General features: G+C 37.2%; 1 protein-coding gene across 2 annotated transcripts in view; it reads left to right on the top strand.

Annotated features, from left to right (window-relative positions):
* The first annotated feature begins 3397 nt into the window (after window positions 1–3397).
* Window positions 3398–20809, top strand: part of ATP6V1A (ATPase H+ transporting V1 subunit A) — a 32827-nt gene continuing 15415 nt past the window's right edge. The window contains exons 1-7 of one of the 2 annotated variants that reach the window (XM_026675433.2): window positions 3398–3657; window positions 13939–14037; window positions 16077–16205; window positions 16548–16762; window positions 17657–17794; window positions 18380–18531; window positions 19656–19818. In XM_026675433.2, the coding sequence (XP_026531218.1) occupies window positions 13956–14037; window positions 16077–16205; window positions 16548–16762; window positions 17657–17794; window positions 18380–18531; window positions 19656–19818 (879 nt within the window). In that variant the 5' untranslated portion in view covers window positions 3398–3657; window positions 13939–13955. Of the gene's footprint in view, window positions 3658–11227; window positions 11250–13938; window positions 14038–16076; window positions 16206–16547; window positions 16763–17656; window positions 17795–18379; window positions 18532–19655; window positions 19819–20809 lie in introns of those variants that run through there. The other variant, XM_087957242.1, reaches the window with a different exon arrangement.

The following is a 20809-nucleotide window of genomic DNA, read 5'->3' as shown; positions in this document are numbered from 1 at the left end:
GCTAATCTAGCGTGTGGCTAGGTCATGATTTACAAACAGTAGTGAATGAGATCACATAGTGACTGAACCAACCAATCATGTTATGGCTTAGCACAATATACAGCATTTCACTGATAGCAAAATATTAAAGAAACATACTTAGGCCTGAATCCAGGCATATTTTAAATTAAACATATGTCTTATCCATTATTTGTATCCATGGTTTCTTAAGTTAATCTTAAACCACGAATACAAATTAGATTGCTGCATATCTAATATACAAATAAGATTGCTGTACAATCAGGCCAGAGATTGCTGTACAGTGTATTAAGAGAGATCAGAGCAGCAAAGAAAAGCTACTCTAAAAAGCTGAGAGGAATCAGTTATCAACAAATGAACCAGCAAATGTGTGGAAGTCTTAAAAATATTACTGGCTACAGCAAACCTCCTTCCCTTGCTGAAGGGAATCAACAATTGGCAGATGCTCTGAATGTGTTTTACTGTAGGTTTGAGAGGAATTCACTGTGAGATACATCAACAACAGCCAAGTCTTTTACACTATTTCAGTCAAAAGCCTGGAAAAGCACCAGACCCAGACAAGGTAACACCTTGCTTGAAAGCTTGTATTGACCAACTGGCCCCCATTTTCACCCACATCTTTAATAAATCACTAGAGATGTGTTATGTTCCTTCTTGCTTCAAATGCTTTACTATCATCCCAGTGCCGAAGAAACCTTTCATCAAGGAACCGAATGACTACATACAGGTTGCTCCGATATCCATAGTTATTAAAATCTTTGAAAGGTTAGTGCTGGCCCTCCTGAAAACTATCATGGATCAGCTGTTAGACCCTTTGCAATTTGCCTACTGAGCAAATAAATCATCTGATAATGCTGTTAATATGATACTGCATCTTGAATCCCCAAGACCTATGTAATAGGGGTTCTTTTTGTAACTTCAGCTGGACAGTCAACACCATTATTCCAGAAATCCCCTCTAAACTGATTTAACAAGCTGTGCCTGACCACATTTGCAGATGGATTATAAGCTTTCTAACAGATAGGAAGAAGCAAGTACAGCTAAGTAAAATCACATTGAATGCCTATTCAATTAGCACAAGAACCCCCCAAGGCTGTGTGCTCTTTCCATTACTCTTTCCTCTCTGTATCAATTACTGTATTTCAAAAGATCTCTCTGTTAAAGTACTGAAGTTTGCAGATGATAGTTTGATCTTTGGTGAAGTTTGTCATTGGTCTCATTGGAAACAATAATGAGTATGCATATAGAGGAAGGTAGATTAACTGACCCTGTGGTGCAGCCGGAACAATGTTGAGCTGAACACTTTTATAACTGTAAAGATAGATTTTAGAAGAAGCTCTCCTATCACCTCTTACAATATTAGGCAACATAGTATTAACAGTAAAGACCTTCAAATTTCTAGGTGGGGTGTCAAACTCACAGTGTCACGGTGGCATTACATGATGTATCAGGACTTTTTCCCCTTTGCTAAATTGGGTGTGGGCATGGACAGCATGTGACGCATCCAGCCTGCGGGTCAGGAATTTGACAGCCCTGTTCTAGGTTCTATTATCTCCAAGGACTTGAAATGGATATCTAACATTAGAATCATCGTTTAAAAAGCAAAGAACAAAGAATGTTCTTCCTACATCAACTCAGAAAGCTCAGATTGCCCAAGAATCTGCTGATACGGTTCTACAGAGGAATTACTGAGTTTATCACATGTATCTCAATAACTGTCTGGTTTGGCACAGTGACCAACCAGGACCTGTTACAGACTTCAACAGAGAACTACAGAAAAAAACAACTGCAACTAGCCTGCCTTCCACTGAGGATCTGTATATTGCACAAATCAGAAAGAGGGCTGAGAAAATAACTATAGATCCTCCTAGAATCTGTATGGGTCAATATAAAAAGCAAAAAGAATGACATTTCTATAGGCATATACTACTATTCAACAAGCAGAAGAAACAGATGAACTTTTAGCTAAACAACTAACAAATATATGTAGGAAACAACATGGTAGTAATGAGAGACTTAGCTACCCTTATATCAACTGGGAGACAAACTGTGCAGCAAGTGGAAGATTGAACAGATTCCTAACCAACTTAGCAGACAACTTTATCATCCAAAAAATAGAGGGAACTATAGGAAAAGTTCAACTGGACCTAATTCTTACTAATAGCAAAGAAATGATAGAGGGTGTTGAAATTGCCAGAACTTTGGGCCAGAGTGATCACAGCATATTGGAATTCAATATAATGCAAACATAAGTAATAAAACATAATCCAGCCAGTGTCTTAAACTTTAAAAGTTTAATTACAAACACACTGATTTATAAATCCTAAATATCCAAGTTAACTGGAGTGGCATCTCTGTATCTTTAACAATGCTTAAGATGTTGCACAAATTGTCACTGACCTGGTTCACATATGCCAAAAACACTGGTTTGCTTGGATTTCATCTCCAATCCAATTGTATTCATATAACATAATTCATGGGTTTGTTTGTGAAAGTTCAGCTTTAGTAATTGGACTTAATGTATAATAAACAGTCCTAATTTGATTTGCTCATTTGGAGTGTATTGTATGAATTTAGGTTATTTGTATTCTCGAACTTAAAAAGCAGATCTAATTCACATATTGCATATTCTTCACTGAAAGTAAATATTCCTTACTATTAGTTTTTCTCCAAAGATGATATTCCAATTTAACAAATATCAAGGTTGATATGACAGTTAAAACCTGGTTTTTTAGTTCAGCATGTTAGAATGTAGGAGTGATTTCTAAGCCATGGTTTACTCTTATATGTGAATTATAATTGCTTTTGTGGGAAGGAATACTCCACTGTAATGCAACGAATGAATGAATAACACCATGTATAAACACAATGCATGTTATAAGTTGAAATTGCAGACATTACAGCCACAACATGCAAACTGCTTATTTGCCGCCTTTGATTTTTTTTTAAACAAGAAAGAATTCTGGACATATTGTACCTTTCGTGACATTTGGATTAATAAAACGATTGTCCACCTCTGCCTGTCATTCGTTTTCTTTGTAGGACTAAGTTGCATTCACGCGATATTTCAAGCCACATGCTGCTTTGATTTGTGTCCTGCTGTGATTTGCAAATCAGGTTTAGCGTGCTGTGCAAAGTCATGGAATTCCGGTTTATTTTATTACAAAATGGGTGCACGCGCGAACTCTTTCCGCTCTTTTTCATCCCCGTCCTCTGCCTGTCGGTGTTCATTTCAAAGGACAAGGAACGATGACCACGATGTGTAACAGCTTTCCCGTTATTATACAAAACACGGGCGCGACCCACGGGCACCGCAGACCAACGCAAACGGAAAGCACGTGACGTCACTTCCTCTAGCGCAAGCGCGTTGGGGTTACCGGGGAAGGTCGTTCTTGGGGGAGGGAAGTGGGAGGTCGCCGCGATTGGTGGCGGAGCGGTCAGCTGCTGCCGGCGCTGCAGAACGGGCGTGTCGCTTTCTTCCCCGGAGGGCAATTCCGTCGAGGGAGGGGAGCTTTCCGGAGCAGGAGGTTCCTTTTCTTTCCATTCCCTCTCTGGCCTCCGAGGGTCTTTGGGCGGAGCTGACATCTGTGCTTGACCAAAAGATTTTTCCCCCCTCCTCGAAGAGCAATTACTGCTTCGGTGAGCCTCTTGGCGACAAAAGGGTTCTGGTTCATTCATACCTTTAAGCCGGTTCCTCCGCAGTGTGTGTTGTTGCCTTTGCAGCCAAAGATGGGAAATAGTGCCGGCTATTTCCTTCCCTTCGCATTGATTCTGTTGGTTTCTGTGTTGTGTTATTTGTATTTCAGCTTTATTCATATTAACCCAAGCGACGTCCAACTGATTCTATTTAAGCGTCAGCTTTCCGTGTGTTTTCCCAAGGTTACAATTAGAAAAATATGTCGATGGTTAATAGTCTTGAGATTTATTCGTTGGCTGTTCTTGCCTTTAATTTAGAATAAAGTTGCATTTAGCTATTTATATTTTGCCCAGGAAATGTTCTTCTTGATAATTTTTTTAATTGCTGGGATTTATCTGTCATTATAATAAGAGAGAACCAAAAAAGGAGATTAAACGGTCAAAGGAGGGTATCAGATATTTTGTTCTTGTCCTTTAAGTTTCCTTTTGTTCTTGCCCTTTAAATTTTGCCTCTTTTGGTTTTAATATGGATAATCTTAACATGCAGATTTTCTACAATTTAGTTCAGATTCCAGTTAAAGATTTCCACAATGATTTGGTGAAAATATTTGAGTGGTATTAACATACCTTAAAAGTAATAAATATAAAATTCATCAGCATGACCCTCAGATTTGGAGATGATTGGGAAATCAGAGCACAAGCTGGGGTGGGATACCCCATGAGGACATGAGCATCCATAAGAGCGAAGTCTCTGCAAATAGAGTCCCATGAGATTTCCCAGCCAGTAGATTTACCAGATTACTGAATGTGATATAATCAAATGAAATGAATCAAATGAAAAGAACCCTCTCCTTGTGAGACTGGAGATTGCTATGTCAAATAAGATCCAAGTCACTTTTGAATAACTGAGCAGGTTTGAAATGATAGTTTATTAAAATGCTTATCTTTCAATTAGGTAACCCTCCCACCCATTTTCATACTGTTACCAGTTTCCAACCAGTATTCCTTCTTCCCAAACCCCATGTTTTCTTTGTCGTGCTCTTAGTGTAATTGCTGTAACTACAGGAACAGAAAGAGGGAACTAAAACTAATCCAGCCACATCATGACGAAGCATGCTGTATGAATAAGACCAATAATTCTTTTGCTGTATCTTAGGAGTCTTAACTTCTCAGACTGGGTTGCCATATCATACAATTTTTACAGGGCAAAGACCAAGCTCCAAAGTATAGGTTGCTTTTTATTTTTTTCCCTTAACTATTTTAATATTGTACATTAATATTTTATTCACATTTATTAGTTTTCTATAATAGAAAAATTAATTCCCTGCCAAAAATAAAACCTCTTTGTTTTTTCCTTCATAATCATGACACACTGAGATTGTTTTCAGCATTTTATTAGTTTAGTAGTCATTTGAAGTTACAACAGTATTGAAAAAAAGAGACTTATGACCATTTTCACTCTTATGACTATTGTAGCATCCCCATGCTTACATAATCAAAAATCGGATACTTGGCAACTAGGCATAGATTTATGATAATTGTAGTGTCTTGGGCTCATGTGATCATCTTTTGCAACCCCCTTTTCCTTCCTGCTTAACTTGAAAGTCTAGAGCAGTGTTTGCATAATTGTAAACTAAGCCAAGATATATTATAGCACAGTGTTTATTGAACAAGACTGTAAGATTTAACTTTACAGTGTTATATGTATCAACCAATTGGAGTTTATTTACTCAATCATTTAATAAACCATGAATCCAGAGACTCACTTCACAGAGCATCTTTAGCTAAAATGTGGTTTATTAATATGTATAAATCTAGATAATTAATTTATATTCCATATTCTGTGCAAACCCCAGCATTATCTCTTAAGGTAGTAAACAATGGATGTATTAACCATTGGTTAGTTACTAGTATTACAAATTAGTAAAATCAATTCTAAGTTTATTTTAGCTTAGTTTCTTTTGTTAATATCCAGAGCATATTCCCTCAAATCCAGCGTTGTCAAAATACATTATTTTTGTATTTGTGAGTGTGCTTTTGGTTTGTTGAGGGATTTGTTTAGACTTGAAGAATTACCATGCAATTAAGGTTTTGTGTATGTGTGAATCCAGCCATTGAACTTTGTAAACAATAGTGTGTGGCTTAGTATGCTGTATGAATCCAGCTATTTATATTCTTTCAGTAAACCATGACTTACCATGATATGTCAACATTGTTTAGAATTTGTGAGTTTCTTTAATGGGCTGGAGGTTTGTTCAAGTTTATCGTTTTTGTTTATGTGCAGTATTGTGTTCACATGGTTGTCTTTTTGGTGTAAACTGTACTTATATAAATGTCCTTGTGTAGAGTCATGTTATCCATATATTGGTTTTAATGGGCTGTATATTCTTGATTCTTTAAGATGTCGACATATAAATCTGTCTTTTTATGCAAGTTTATTGTGCAAGGAGATGGTAATATGTTTCAACAGTATTTATAGTTTTTGTATTGTACTTTCATAGTGTCTGTGGTTTAATAAAGATCCATGTTGTCCATGTTGAATATTTTTGAGCATCAGTGGTTTCTCTTCTGTGACTTGGATATTTTGTTACCTTTTGTGGAATATTTGGAAATTCCAAATCCCATTGGATTCTTAAGGAGCAACGTTTTTCAACCTTGGTAGTTTTTAAGATATGTGGACTTCAACATGTTGGCTGGGGAAATGTGGAAATTGGTCCACACATCTTAAACTTGCTGAAGTTGAAACTATGGAGTAACAGGTTTGTTGAATATCAGAGCCTATTGCTGGGTTTAGAAATGGTAACTTCACTTCCATGTCTCTCTTATTTAATTTAGTTCCCAAGACACTGATTAGATTATGGAATAATTTTTTACAGAATCCTTTTCTTAATTTGGCTTTGGAAAACTGACCTTGACGGTACCATAGTTTATCATTTAGTAGAATGGAACATCTCAGTCAGAGTATCAGACTGATGGAGATCACGCCTGGATGTTTCACCATTAATCATTTTTTCTCTTTTAACTAGTTTGTGTCAGAGGTGGGAAAAATGAATAAATCATCATGATTATTTATGGTCTGTCGAGAGATAGCTGTCAAGTATCTAATACTGTATTCTAAGTGTTTTTTTAAATGTAAACATGGTAGCATTTCAGCAATACACATAGTATGAAATTCAAACAATCCATTGTACTAGACGAAAAATAATTCTGAAGAAATTCTAGTATAGTAAAACTTCTTTAACCCATAGCTTTACTAAACACATCAAAAGTATGTCATCTAAAATGACCAAAACACAGTAGCAATTATATTCCCCCCCCCTGTCCCCGAAGTATATTCCAGGAGCCCTGAAGTTATATTTAGCAAAGGCTCATGTACAATTACATTTTTGCACATTTGTTAAAACTACTCTTTGAGTCCTCTCCTTATAGAAGACAATTTTGAATCAATATAGTTCAGGACCATCTCAAAAAAACCTGCAGTATCTTGGTTTCTCCAGAGAAGTGCTTTTGATGATGGGATATGAGTGTGCAAAGATCTGGAAATCCAACAAGATTGGGCTGCTCTTCCCACACATGTTTATTGGAGCAATTAAATTCCCCCTTTTAAAGCAGTGAGATATTTATGTCAAACAACTGTCCCAAAAATACGAAGGGCATTAACCTTCGTGTGCTGCAACACATTTCCCACAGCAGATTGGGAGGGCCAATACAAAAAGAATACTATATGAGCTGCGACTGTGCCCCTGTGGACAAGGAACCATACAGCTCACACCCTGCTATACTGCATTTTCTCTAAGGGCTCAGGGACTCAGTTTATAACATCTTACCTAATAAAATATCTTGGAAATACTGATCTTTTTTACAGAGTAACTACTGTTATAAGATCAGTATTAGTAGTTTTTTGGAATGTGGCCAAATTCTGTTATGATATATGTAAAATTAGGCAAACTTTAACTGCCCACTGTTAAACCACCAGCAAAAGCAATATTTTATTCTGTCTGTCTTATTTTTTTTACTTTTGTTTTAATGCTCTTATTTGTAATGCTAGTCTGTGACTATGACCATAATAAAAATTTATTGATCTCCTTTAAACATGCCAGGTAGTCTGCTTTAGTAATCTTCTTAATGGATGTCTAGTATTTCAAAGTATTTCTCATTTCCATTTAATATAGGATGATTTTTGGAAGAAGTTTCTAAAATTGAAATTATTTTAAATAGTAACAATCCACAGTTACCTTCTAATAACTTTAAAAAGTTCATATCACATGACTACCAGAAAACTTGAATTTTCTCACAATTGTAAATTTTAATAAAGAAATAGTATAAAATATACAGTGTCAATATATTCTAAATACATAGAATTAAGTAAAATTCTGAGAAAATGAAGTCAAGACCCAAGAACTTAAAATGGAGAAAAATGCTTATATGTTTTTATATTACAGTTCTCAAACTTAAATTTTGTTTTAGTTTTATAGTACATAATACAGATTTGCTATGTTAAAGCAAGGATTTATATTAATTACAAAATTTTAATTTATAAATATAGGTACTGTGTTTCTCACAAAATAAGGCCGGCCCTTTTTTTTTTTTGACCCCTGAAAAAATGGCTAGGCCGTCTTTTCAGGGGTGACTTAATTCCCCCCCCCTTGCATCCTTGGGTGGGTGGGCGATGACAGCTTGGATGTTGATCTCGGTGTTGGTGGGGCACTTCGTATTGGGAGACCTTCCGCCGAAGGTGCCACCAGGAGAGGCTGCCCGAGGCAGTGATAGCGCCCACCCGTCCGCGGACAGGGAGGCGAGGTGATGGCAGCGCTGCTTCCCTGGCAGGCGGAGAGAGCCCCTGTCCTTTCCACCACTCACCCAGCCCGTCCCCGTCCCCACGCATTTCCAAATGTGCCGGCAGCTCCAAACGCTGCAGCGGAACGGGCATCAGGCAGAGGTGCTGACTCAGCGGGGCTCAGCTCGGAGGAGGACGCGGCACAGGCCGTCGCCTTGCCTCCCTGTCCATGGATGGGTGGGCGCTATCACTGCCTCGGGTGGCCTCTCCCGGTGGCCCCTTTGGGTTCGGGCTGGAGGGACTTGGGAAGGAAGCCAAGCTTGGGGCGGCCTGGCTCTTTTGCTTGGCAGGCGGGCGCACACCCGCGGCTCGCTTTCCCAGCTCTGCCCAGCCTGCACGGCTCTGGCGCAGCCCTGGTGGGATGAGCGGAGGGCCCGGCGGGGAGGCACTCGCTGCCTTGGTGAGAGCTCTGCCGCCGGGCAGGAGGGCTCGCCTGTCAGCTGTGCTGGGCGCCCCAGGTGAAGCTCTTCGTGCTCTGCCCGGCGCCAGGCAGGGATGGCGGCTGGGTGCTTCTCCCAGAGTGGGCCGATCCTGCGCTGCGGCCCCGGGAGATTCGCCTCCCCATGTGGGGTTGGGCAGCCCTCTCGGGCAGGGGAGGCTTTGTTGTAGTAGGGTGTCATTTTTAAAATAATTGGCTTTACCTTCGAAGGCAAAGGGAAGGCGGCGACAGGAGCTCCTGAAGCCAAGTGTCTCCGCAGGGCTCCAGTTGCAGGGAGGAGCTCTGGCTGGCTGCACGTGGCTGCGGCAAACACCGTGGCATTGCTCTAATGCCGCGGCAGCAAGGGAGAAGGGAAAGCAACGGTGGCGGAAGATCTCCCGATACGAAGTGCCCCACCAACGCAGGCAGCACCATATCCGGGCATGCAACAAAAGTACTTCCTAACGGCAAGCCCCCCCCCCGCCACCCCCCCATTTCGCATGTTTAATATGGGCCTTAATTTGGGGGGGAGCGGCTTAATTTGATTTCATGCCAATAAAACATGGTGGGGCTTCCTATTGGTGGAGGCCGTATTGTTGGAGAAACACGGTATTTAAATGAAAAGTTTATTGAATGTCACCTATATGGCATTTAATAAACCTTGGTGGGCATTCTGGTCCATTGAATACAAGCATTATGTAAGCATTTAACATCTATTGCAAAGTTCAGTTCTACGTCTGTTCTGAAGAATTGAGCAGCATGATTAGTGTAATATCAGCACATAGTTGTTTCCCAGAGGTAACAACTATAGAACAGAATTTCATAGTTTATCTCTTATTATATTGAAAACCAGAATGTCAACAACTGTGAGAGTAGGCTGAACTAGTTTGTAACAGCTGACTTTGAATTTTCAAAATCCATGCAAAATCATACTTCATTCCAGGTATGTCCAAAAGCATGGAATATTGCTATTCGTTTGGTCTGACTTGATACAGTATCATTTACTACAATGTTCATATCAATTGTGCAGCTGAAATATATTTTCTTATGTGAAAATGTGGGTCTAATTTTATCATAGCTGGATTACCATTTTATAGTGATGTCATTGGACCATCCCAACATAACTAAATACAATAAGCACTGCTAAGAAGTAGATAGACTATGTCTTCTCAAAGTGAGAAAAATATTTTACTCAGCTATTAGCTCTGACCTGTGAAGAAGTAAGATACAGCAAATAACCTTGTTATGATCTGAAAACCTCCTTGTACTCTAATCAAGGTAACAAAAGCTGGGCCTGTATAGTAAAAATTAAATCCTTGTTGAGCTTATGACAGATTTATCCTACTTTTGATAGGTAGATCTTATTATAGTGTACAGATACTCTTAGGCTTACGACTGGTTGCTTAGTGACCATGGAGAGATACAACAGACTTCCCAAAAGATATTTACGACTCTGTTTCAAAGTTATGGCTGGTGCAATGCCCCAGTGGTCATTCACCTTTAATCGGAGGGATGTAACAGTGATCCTCCACCTATTTCCTTCTACCATCCCACTCTGCTAGGTCTCTCCAAGCATTGCACCTGCTTTTCCCTCCCACTGGGTCCCCGTCCCCTTACATCCATCATGTACTTACCTTCTGAAGATCTCCGGAGCTCCCAATCTCATATTGAGGAAGGAAGGCTATTCCATCTCTTAGTGTCCCTAAACCATACAGCCCAGGAATGGAATGATCTACTCTGCTTCCCTAAGACTGTGATATTGTAATGGGTATCGCGGTGGGCAGCGGGGCCAAGCCCTGTGAGGACCTGGTGCATGGGCAAGGACTTCAGGGATCCATTGAGTAAGGAAACAAGCCCAAGAGTTGAGGGGAAGGAAATGGAGTACAGGGTATTTCAGGGGTTGGGAGAGGCCTTGGGAGAGTCAAGAAAGATGGATCTGTGCCTGTGCTAGGCCTCCTGGGACTTCCTCCACTGCTGAGGCACCCCATGCTGTGCTTAACAACTCACACAGTGTTTAACAACTTCATCAGAGGTGAAGGGTGGCAGGCTTCATTAAGGTTGTAAGTTGAGGACTACCTATACTGTACTGAAAGTTTTAAAAACTTTGAAGCTAGTTGGTCTTCTAACAATACATTTGCAACTGCAACAGCCCTTGTGGAGAAATTGATGAGTCATCAAGTCAAGTGATTATTTCTCAGCCTGTATGTGCGTAAACTCTATTTTAACATATTTGTGAGAGTTTCAGGCAAAGCAAATTATTTCCAGTTTCTAATCACGGTACTTAAGAGGTTCCTTTTATAACTTTATAACCTTGGTGGATATTTTTGTTCATTATTTAAGGTAAGATCTAGCTTGTATTTTTACTATAAAATTCTTTGGAAGAGATTGGTTCTGAAGTGAATTATAATTGAGAAACATAATTTCACTACTATAAAAGCTTCAGTCTCTTAAAATATCACATCAAATGATGTTCGGTATCAGAATATTATCCCACAGTAATAACTAAATGAAGCGGTACTTTTAAATTTGAGATAGGAAAATCCTAAATGGAGAATGGTTTATATTGGTATGCCCATACATTTTCAGATGAGTTCTTCCAGCTGCCCAAGTTCAAGAGGCTTGACATGTAGCAGTGATAATTGGCTGATTTATTGAGTTACTGATTTTATTCAATCGCCTTCAGGGAGAAACAGAAACGAAAAGGCAACTAAGAGCTAAGGTCTGTCTTCTTTATGATTGAGAGGGAGAGGGATAAATAAGGGCACAAAGAGAATCTAAATATAACACGTCATTACTGCTGAAAATGTGGACACATTTGAAGATAGGGTTGTAGAATAAATTATGTTTAGAATGAACTGCTTATCTGGATGATATAATTATGCTAATAATTTCCAATTTTCATTCTCTTGTCCTTATTTCCTTATTTAGCTATCTTTTCAACTCTTCTAATTTCCACAGTTTTGTTCCTCCTTTATGTTTTCCTTCCTTTCCAAACACAGCTACCCGTTAATTTATGTCCATCCTGTTTTTTTCTTCCTTTTTGCTGTTTCTGCTGGAAGGCAGGAGATGTCTCTGTACTGTTTATTGTGCATGAGATTGGATGGTGTGTCACATGGAATGGTGGGGATATTGCAGAAGGTGTTAAATTACTCTATAGATAGAATACCTTGTTGTAGACAATCAGTTTAATTCTTAATTGTTTTTAGTGCTGGCCTTGCTCTTTTTTGGAATGTAGCTTCTTGTACACTTGTACGGGAAGAGAAAACTGTGTAGAATTGGTTAGATTTGGCAAGCATATGTTGACAGGGAATTTGAATATCCAAGAATATTTGTTTCTTTTATTTTTTTCTGGGGGACCATCTGAAATTTAGGGTAATCTTTCTATATTTCTGCCTTTCATTTTTGTTTTCTGGGTGTAGTACTTCATTAGTAGTTCTTTCTTCAAATATGTTTGATTCTTTGATTCTTTTTCTAGGGCTTCAATCGCATTTCACTTACTGATGCATCACAAAGGACTAGGATACGGGTGTCAAACTCGATCGTGTCATGTGACATATTGTGATGTATTGCAACGTTGTCTTTGCGGAGCTGTGGTGGGAGTGACATATGATATAATTCTGGATTAGGATGTCCCCTGTGGCATTTTTTACATAAGGGGCTAGTAGCATGATATCAGAGCCATTTCATATCAGAATTCTAGAATTGTGGCTACTTTCAAAGCTCTTCAGGGATTCAGAATACTGCTTCAAGGACATTCAATTCAAATAATTGCAAACAACACAAAAGAGAACCTTTTCCCTCATACTTCTTGATCAGTAATTGAAGGTTTGAAATTGGTGCACCTGCTTGTACAGGTAATCCTTGACTTATGACCATAATTAAGCGCAAAATTTCTGTTGTTAAGTGAGGAATTTGTTAAGTGAATTTTTCCCCATTTTTAGGGCCTTTCTTGCCACAGATGTTAAGTGACCCATTGCAGTTGATAAGTTAGTTATATGGTTGTTGTGAATCTGGTTTCCCCATTGACTTTGCTTGCCAGAAGGTCACAAAAGCTGATCACATGACCTCAGGACACTGCAACCATTACAAATATGAACCAGTTACCAAGCATCTGGATTTTGATCACATCATGGGATGCTGCAAAGGTCATAACTGTAGAAACGGTCATAAGTCACATTTTTCAGTGCCATTGTAACTTTGAATAGTCACTAAACGAACTGTTGTAAGTCAAGGATTACCTGTAGTACAATTAAAGGCAAGTAGCAGTAGTTGCATCTTAGGAGTTTCCAAACCAAAGTGCAAAATGTACTTTGTACTTTTTGCCACTGATTTTCCATCAGAAGACAGTCAGATGCTGACTTATTTATAGGGCTATGCAAACCATGGAAAAGAAATGTTTTGCAGAGTCTTTTCAGATAGTTAAAGCAGCAGCAGCAGCATTTGCAAGGTTTGCATCAGGCAATGCAGTCTTTCCTGGTTGTCAGCAGTAATACTACCGGGTATATGCATTTGCTCTCTCCACTTCAGACAAGGGGAATTGCTGTGGTTCAGAAAGAAATGCTAGTAATTCTTTGAGGGCTTCAACAGATATATGCCCATAGGCAATGCTATAGTTGGTTATCTAGTACTTTCATCTATTTTGTTAGGATGCACTGCCTCACAGTTTATATAGTTTGATATTCAGATGTTTAATTTCTAAGATTGCAGATCTGAGAGGATGCAGGTACAGATATAATACTTATGCACTCAAATAGTTGTATTCTACACATGTTAAGAAGAATATTGAGTGAACATAGGAAGAGAAAGCGAATTCATTAATTTACAGTAACACAAGTACAGGAATGTTACAAGTAATATTACTTGTTACAACACAAGTAAATTATGCTCAGAAACTCTAATGGTGGGTAATGATTAATGGCATTAATTCTGCTTTGCTAGTTACTGACTAAGATAATCTGATTTAATTGGAAGATTAAATATTTTCTCTCCCCCCTTCTCCAATGCCCCATTATCTCCACTCATTTTTCAGATTATTGAAGATTTAAGATGGATTTCTCTAAACTCCCCAAAATCCGTGATGAAGATGGAGAAAACATGTTTGGCTATGTCTATGGCGTCTCAGGGCCTGGTAAGTGGTGCTTTGTTCTCTTTGAGAAATCTTTTTCTCTTTTACATAGCAAACATTATGAAAATTTCTCATTTTGATGGAGATATTTTTATGCTTGGTACTATTATTTCTGTGGACACGAACAGAAGAGAGCATGGTTCTGTCCTAAGTGTTTGCCTTTTGCTGTTCTGAGCCTTCTAGAATGATGCTGTTTCCTAGTGCTTTCACCAGATTTGAGGTCCATTCCTCCAGCACATGGGAAGATTTTCCTTTCCTGCATGGAGGGGAAGGGGAATTGCTTGGTGCACTTGGCCACAAATCCAACCTTCTATTTGCAAACTTCCCCACTGACTTTATGATGAAGCTGGCAGAGAAGATTGCAAATGACAGACAATAAATGATTGGAATCAGTTAGCAATCACATGATCACAAGGCACTGGGCAACAATTTTAAATATGAACAGATTGTCAAGCACCCGAAATGTGATAATGTGACCCAGGGGTTGGGACAGGTGCAACATTTTATAATTACATTTACATTAAATGGCCAGTCATAAATTGAGGACTGCTTATATTCTTCAGAGCATGTGTAAAATCCTGATTCCTATTTTATGCATACATAAAGTACACTTGCATAAAATTCTTTTGCAGATTAATAGACCTTTGCTTTAATGGGTACCTCCTAGTCTCAGTATTGGTATTTCATTTGGAGTCCTTACCTTTCTCAGAGGTCCTTCCCTTCTTTCAGTTAGAGACTCATTTGCTGTTTCTGAGCTACAGTATCACACAACCTTTCTTCCAATCTTGTTATGATGATGTGATTCTTTTTGCACTGTTGTTGGAATGAAATGGAGAACTTACATTGTTCTGTGTGAAAATATACAAATTATAGGCAGTTCAGTTTTGAAATCTTCTGGCATGATGATCTGGTAATGCAAGATTCACAGAAGGCAAAAAAAAAACATTGCTACAGATAAAGAGTATCATTGTAAAGAGACTAATACAGTTCTATGCATGTTTACTCATATAAATGTGCATAGGATAATAGCTTAGCAAATTATTTTTATCAATAGTGCAATAATTAGAAGTGAGAAGATAGGGTGATCATATAAAATTTGACACAAAGAATGTTTCAGAAACCAACATTAAAGAATTGTCACATAAACTGTGATATATTGTTTAGTGTAATTTACTCTAGCCATACATTTCTCAGATTAAGAAACCATTATTTTTTTTCTTACCATTACTAGATTCTTTTCCTCCTTTTCTTTCACCTGCTTCTTTTAATTATCTCAGGTAGTTGTGTTTTTGTTGTATGGCTGGTGTAGCTTATCTTTGTCAATCACTTGTTTATATTATACTATTGAAGAAAAAGAACATGGAAGAATTCTTGGTAGTTCTCACCAGCATTTTAAGGTACAATGATACACTTTTTAAAAGCTCATATTTTCATGAAAGTCCTTTATGATACTCTCTCTCAAACATGTATCCTCCAAATACTTCACTATAGATTTGGTTATAACAGAAAGCCAGTCAGGATCCAGTCTAACCCACGTTTCAGAAGTTTTTCTCTTCACTGAAGGATTCTATCCAATTTCTATGATAAATGACAAGATAAATGACTTTATCAGTTTAGAAGATTGATGTGGATCCCGTAGTAACCCATTTAGGCCTACCTCATTGTGTTACCTAAAGAGTTCAGTAGGGCTTCTAGAAACTTTAAATAAATGAGCTGGTAGCTGAATAGCTGAGCAGAGAGATGAAATTTCTTGTCCATGACTGTTCCCAAAGCAAGATGAATGCTACATAGGAGAGTTTCTGTACTTTAGAGTGACTTCATCTTTTTTCTGACATTACTATTTTTTTGTATGTCTCATATTTGTTAGTTGAGTTCATGTTCAGAAAACACTAGATGTGATTCTGATCCTCATATTTATATATTAAAATAATGCTTAGTTTTTTCATGCCAAATGACAAGATTTATAGTAAAGAAAATATAAAGCTACTATTTGTTAGAATTATAATTCAAGCTATATAATCCTTTTCTTTGGTTTTTCTTAGTGGTCACTGCTTGCAACATGGCAGGAGCTGCTATGTATGAACTGGTACGAGTTAGCAATAGTGAACTTGTAGGAGAGATTATCCGGTTGGAGGGTGATATGGCTACTATCCAGGTATATGAGGAAACCTGTATCCTTTTAGCTGACATGCAAGTTTAGCTTAAGATATGAGTTTAGAGGGCATAAATAATGGAAAGACAAAATATAGCCTGTTTTAACAACTATAAGCATTTAACAATATTCTTATGCATAATACCAATTAACCAAAATTAAAATTAATTAGCTGGAGAATTTAGAAAATTATAAGTGCAAACATGATTTATAATATGAAATGTTTTGTTTAGTTGGTTAACAATTAATCTTTGGAATGTTAACAATATTTCTTTTGGCTCATCATCAGAAAAAAATTTACAACAACGCAGGTTGTATTTGACACTGTTTTCTAGAGTAATTTCCTCAACAAATTTTTTAGCTGGTGTTTCAGTTGGAGATCCTGTGCTTCGCACTGGCAAACCTCTCTCTGTGGAACTTGGCCCTGGTATCATGGGAGCCATTTTTGATGGTATCCAAAGACCTTTGACAGATATTAGTAGTCGGACTCAAAGTATATACATTCCCAGAGGTGTAAATGTGACAGCTTTGAGTAGAGATATCAAATGGGACTTCACTCCTATAAAAAACCTGCGGGTAAGTTATTTTGGATTCTTTGAAATATTTCAGTAGATGTTGGCACATATTTGAACTAGGATTTTCCATACTAAAATGGGAACCAGTATACTAGCATCCATCAACTGTTGTACTTATAATTCTTTTTCTTTTTTTAAAAAAATTATTGTATATTTTTCATTATTGTTCATCCACAGTTCCAATTTTACAACATCATTGTACTGGTTATATCAAGTCCTTTTTTTAACATCATAATATACATCCTGATTGTAACTATCATACAGTATAATCTCTTTTGATTACATGTTATACATCATGATTATAACTATTGTTTTCATATTTATACCATAATACGCTATTACATTTATCATTTTGTGCATTTTAAATTCTATTCACATACAATCCAATAGTGATATTGCTTACATTGTTTATTCTTACATATTTCATTATATCTGTATTTATTTCTATTTTGTTATATTGAAATATTAAGATATTTCTTGATATATAAGGTAACTTTACCATTACCGTAAGTCAAAGCTATGGTTCACCGAAACAAGAAGGATTTGTCTTAATGGATTATAGAGATACATTCAGTATTGTGTGTATGTTTTCACTGTTTATATATGTATTATATATTCTTTATATTATATCTCCACACTTGTGATGATAAATTTTTAAGATATTTTCCTTGAATGATTTGCCTGTACTGTGGTGTTCAATTCATCATCTGTATTAAGGGAATGCTCTACGTTGTGTTATTAGAGAAAAAGAAAAGGCATTTGCGGACTGTCAATATAAGGTCCTCAACCACTTTTTCTAAAGAAATGTGGAGTTTCAATATGTCACCCATCCTTATAGTAGGCATTCATATATAGAGCATGTATTTGTAATTTAAGAATTTCTTTTTAATTGCAGGTTGGTAGCCACATTACAGGTGGCGATATCTATGGCTTAGTGAATGAGAATTCCCTTATAAAGCACAAAATCATGTTGCCTCCACGAAACAGAGGTACAATAACATACATTGCTCCACCTGGAAATTATGATGCATCTGTAAGTTTTTCTTTTAATTAAATTTGCTAGTCTGTTGCCTTTCCTAAATAATATATGGATTTTGATGCTTTAGACTGGTACTAAATTGGAGGAAAACATTTCCCATTATTTGCATTCTTAAGTTGTAGGGGTGCTACAAGTTTGAGTTAAAAAGAATTAGAGAAATGTATAGATAACAACCTTCCTGTCTAATTTCCCTGACAGTCATGTGTGTGTTTGTGTGTGCATGTGTGTATCTGTATCTATATCACTGAAATTAGTGTATGGCTGAACCAATTCTGATGAGAAATGACATGACTGTGTGGAGTCTTACAGTATTCATGAGCCAATAGCTTTAAAATTATTTGTACTTTATAGATAGCCTTCATGGTGCCCTGAATTGCTATGGTCAACATAGCTTTATGGAAATATACGTCTTTGTTTCTGTGCTCCCCTACCTCAGCTTTACACAAATTCTTGACTCCCTGCTTTACTAACATAGTTCTCATTTGACTAGTGAAGTTAGCTGTAGCCTTGTATTGACAAGGTTTGTTTGTTTTCGTCTCTGTCATCTGCATTGATCTTTATTTTGCTGCTTTCATTTAGGATGTTGTGTTGGAGCTGGAGTTTGAGGATGTGAAAGAAAAATTTTCAATGGTCCAGGTCTGGCCTGTACGTCAAGTCCGTCCTGTCACAGAAAAGTTACCTGCAAATCACCCTCTTTTAACTGGTCAGAGAGTCCTTGATGCACTGTTTCCGTAAGTGCCAGTTGTTTCTGGCTGCTTTTTTGTTGAAAGTGATCCGTTAGTGCTGTTTCTTTTTTATGAATCACAATTATTTTATAACACAATGTGATTCCTTCTCAGCCTGAAAGCTCACCAAGTGAGCTGTTTCTCAGAGCCAGTTCTCCTTTCCAGGCTGCCTCACACTGTAGTTGCAGTGTGAAAAGGGAGTTTGAGTGACGAGGCAGGAAAAATATTGAACAAGCCAAAAATAAATTAGAAGCACGCATATTTTTTCAACATTGAAATATGAAACAAATTCCCACTGTAAAATTTGCATCTTGGTAAATTTTAGTTTCAGATAAAACATTGACTTTCAGAGAAAAGGGTGACTATGTTTGAAATGGAGTATATTTCTTTTCTCTTTTCCCCCCCCAAGACCAATATAGAAACTAGAACAAAGAATTTTTTGGGTTTTTTCTCTATGCACTCTGTCACTAAGTATTCAGTTGATATGTGAAATCTTTTATAAATGTATAAATAGAAATAGTACTTAGGCTTATATATTGCTTCATAGTGCTTTTACCACACTCTCTGAACTGTTTACAAATGTCAGCATATTGTCCCTAACCAAATCTGGGTCTTCATTTTACCAACCATGGAAAGAGAAGAACTTCTTAAACACCCATACATACATACATACATACATAAAGATGTAATATTTCTTTTATTCAATATCTTATCTGTATCTACCCTCAGGGCTGTAATAAATTTGAATTTTCTGGAACTCCAATATCCAGAAGTAAGGGTTCCCTCCCAACTTTCTTCTGAACCCAAACAAAAGGAATTTAGTAGTGAGTTCTTCAGGCTTAAGTGTGTTATGTCGACAAAGATAGAATTTTGCTCACTTTTTATAGGCTCAGGTTATTTATCTTCTATCCTGGAGAGATAAGATTTTTGGGATGAAATATCAATTGGTCACTACACAGTTTTCTCTGGAGTGGGAAGAACTAGAATGCCTACCAAAACATGGGAAAGAAATGGTTTGAAGCCAGCCAAATGAGATTATAGAGTTGCTGGTTGTTTTACAAAGCTCTCTGTACAACACAGCATGATGTTTTCTTCTGATTTAATATGAATGTTGTTTTTTTAATATCTAGGTGTGTTCAAGGAGGTACTACTGCTATTCCTGGGGCGTTTGGTTGTGGAAAGACAGTTATTTCCCAATCTCTTTCTAAGTATTCCAATAGTGATGTTATTATCTATGTAGGCTGTGGTGAACGGGGAAATGAAATGTCAGAAGTGCTCAGAGATTTTCCAGAGGTTGGTACTGGGAGTTGGCAATACTGTGCAAATGAGAGTTCAGGGGGGAGGTTCTGGCTCCATGTTGCAATTTAATTTAAGCAATTATGTTGATTTTCAGGGGAAAAAATCAAAAACATTTTTGGAAGCCTTCCCAAAAATGTATTGACTTTTTAGTTCCCTTTAAAAGATAATAGAAATATTGGTTTATGAGGTTTACAAACATGTTTGTTTCTGATGTTTGAAGTTGGTTGATTAAATAATAACACTTGGGAAACATTAAATAAAAACTTTACATAAAAAAAGATTTCTATTTAAAATCTTTTAAATAGAAAATAAACTGAGAGCTTCTGGCACCGAAGACAAATTCCTTGGTATATCTAATCACACTTGGCCAAATAAAGCTCTTCTCTTTCTCTTTCTCTTTCTCTTCCCTTCCCTCCCCTTCCATTCCATTCCATCCCATTCTATTACTGTTTTTATGGAGCTATTGCTATCCACTCAATATGAGCAGAGTTGCCTTAAGAACCAATTTTTACAGAAACATTTTAATGGGAAACCTGTAGGCTAGATGCAATCCCAACTTATTTCAGTGGAGCCCCCAACTCAATTTTAATGGTTCTTAGATACAACCACATTCACTCCCATCCTCTCTAGTTACATCATTGTATACTGTACAACCTTTATAAATCCAAAACTGTTAAGCAGATGTGCAGTCCCCAGGTCCAGGAAAAGGCCCCAACTTGATTCAAAATGTAACATACTGTAGTTTTTAAACTGGCTGGTTTAAAAAATGGTAAACAATACAGAATTGTTTTAGTGTATTTTTATTTTGTTTTATTTTTCTGCTTTGTATCTTGACTTGAGATTATTGATAAAATATTTAATTATTAAAGTCTAGTAGTCATCTAAATTTACATACATTCAGAAACAGAAGCAGCAATTATTAGAATTGAATTTAAATGAAATGAATTTAAAGATAATTCTTATTTATGAAAAGAAACAAAGAGTG

This window comes from Notechis scutatus, chromosome 2 (assembly GCF_049901735.1).
Source record: "Notechis scutatus isolate UNSWTSFEM ecotype Mainland chromosome 2, rNotScu1.2, whole genome shotgun sequence".
Classification (NCBI taxonomy): domain Eukaryota; kingdom Metazoa; phylum Chordata; class Lepidosauria; order Squamata; family Elapidae; genus Notechis; species Notechis scutatus.
Note: the sequence above shows the minus strand (reverse complement) of the source record. Positions and strands in the feature narration are given on the sequence as shown.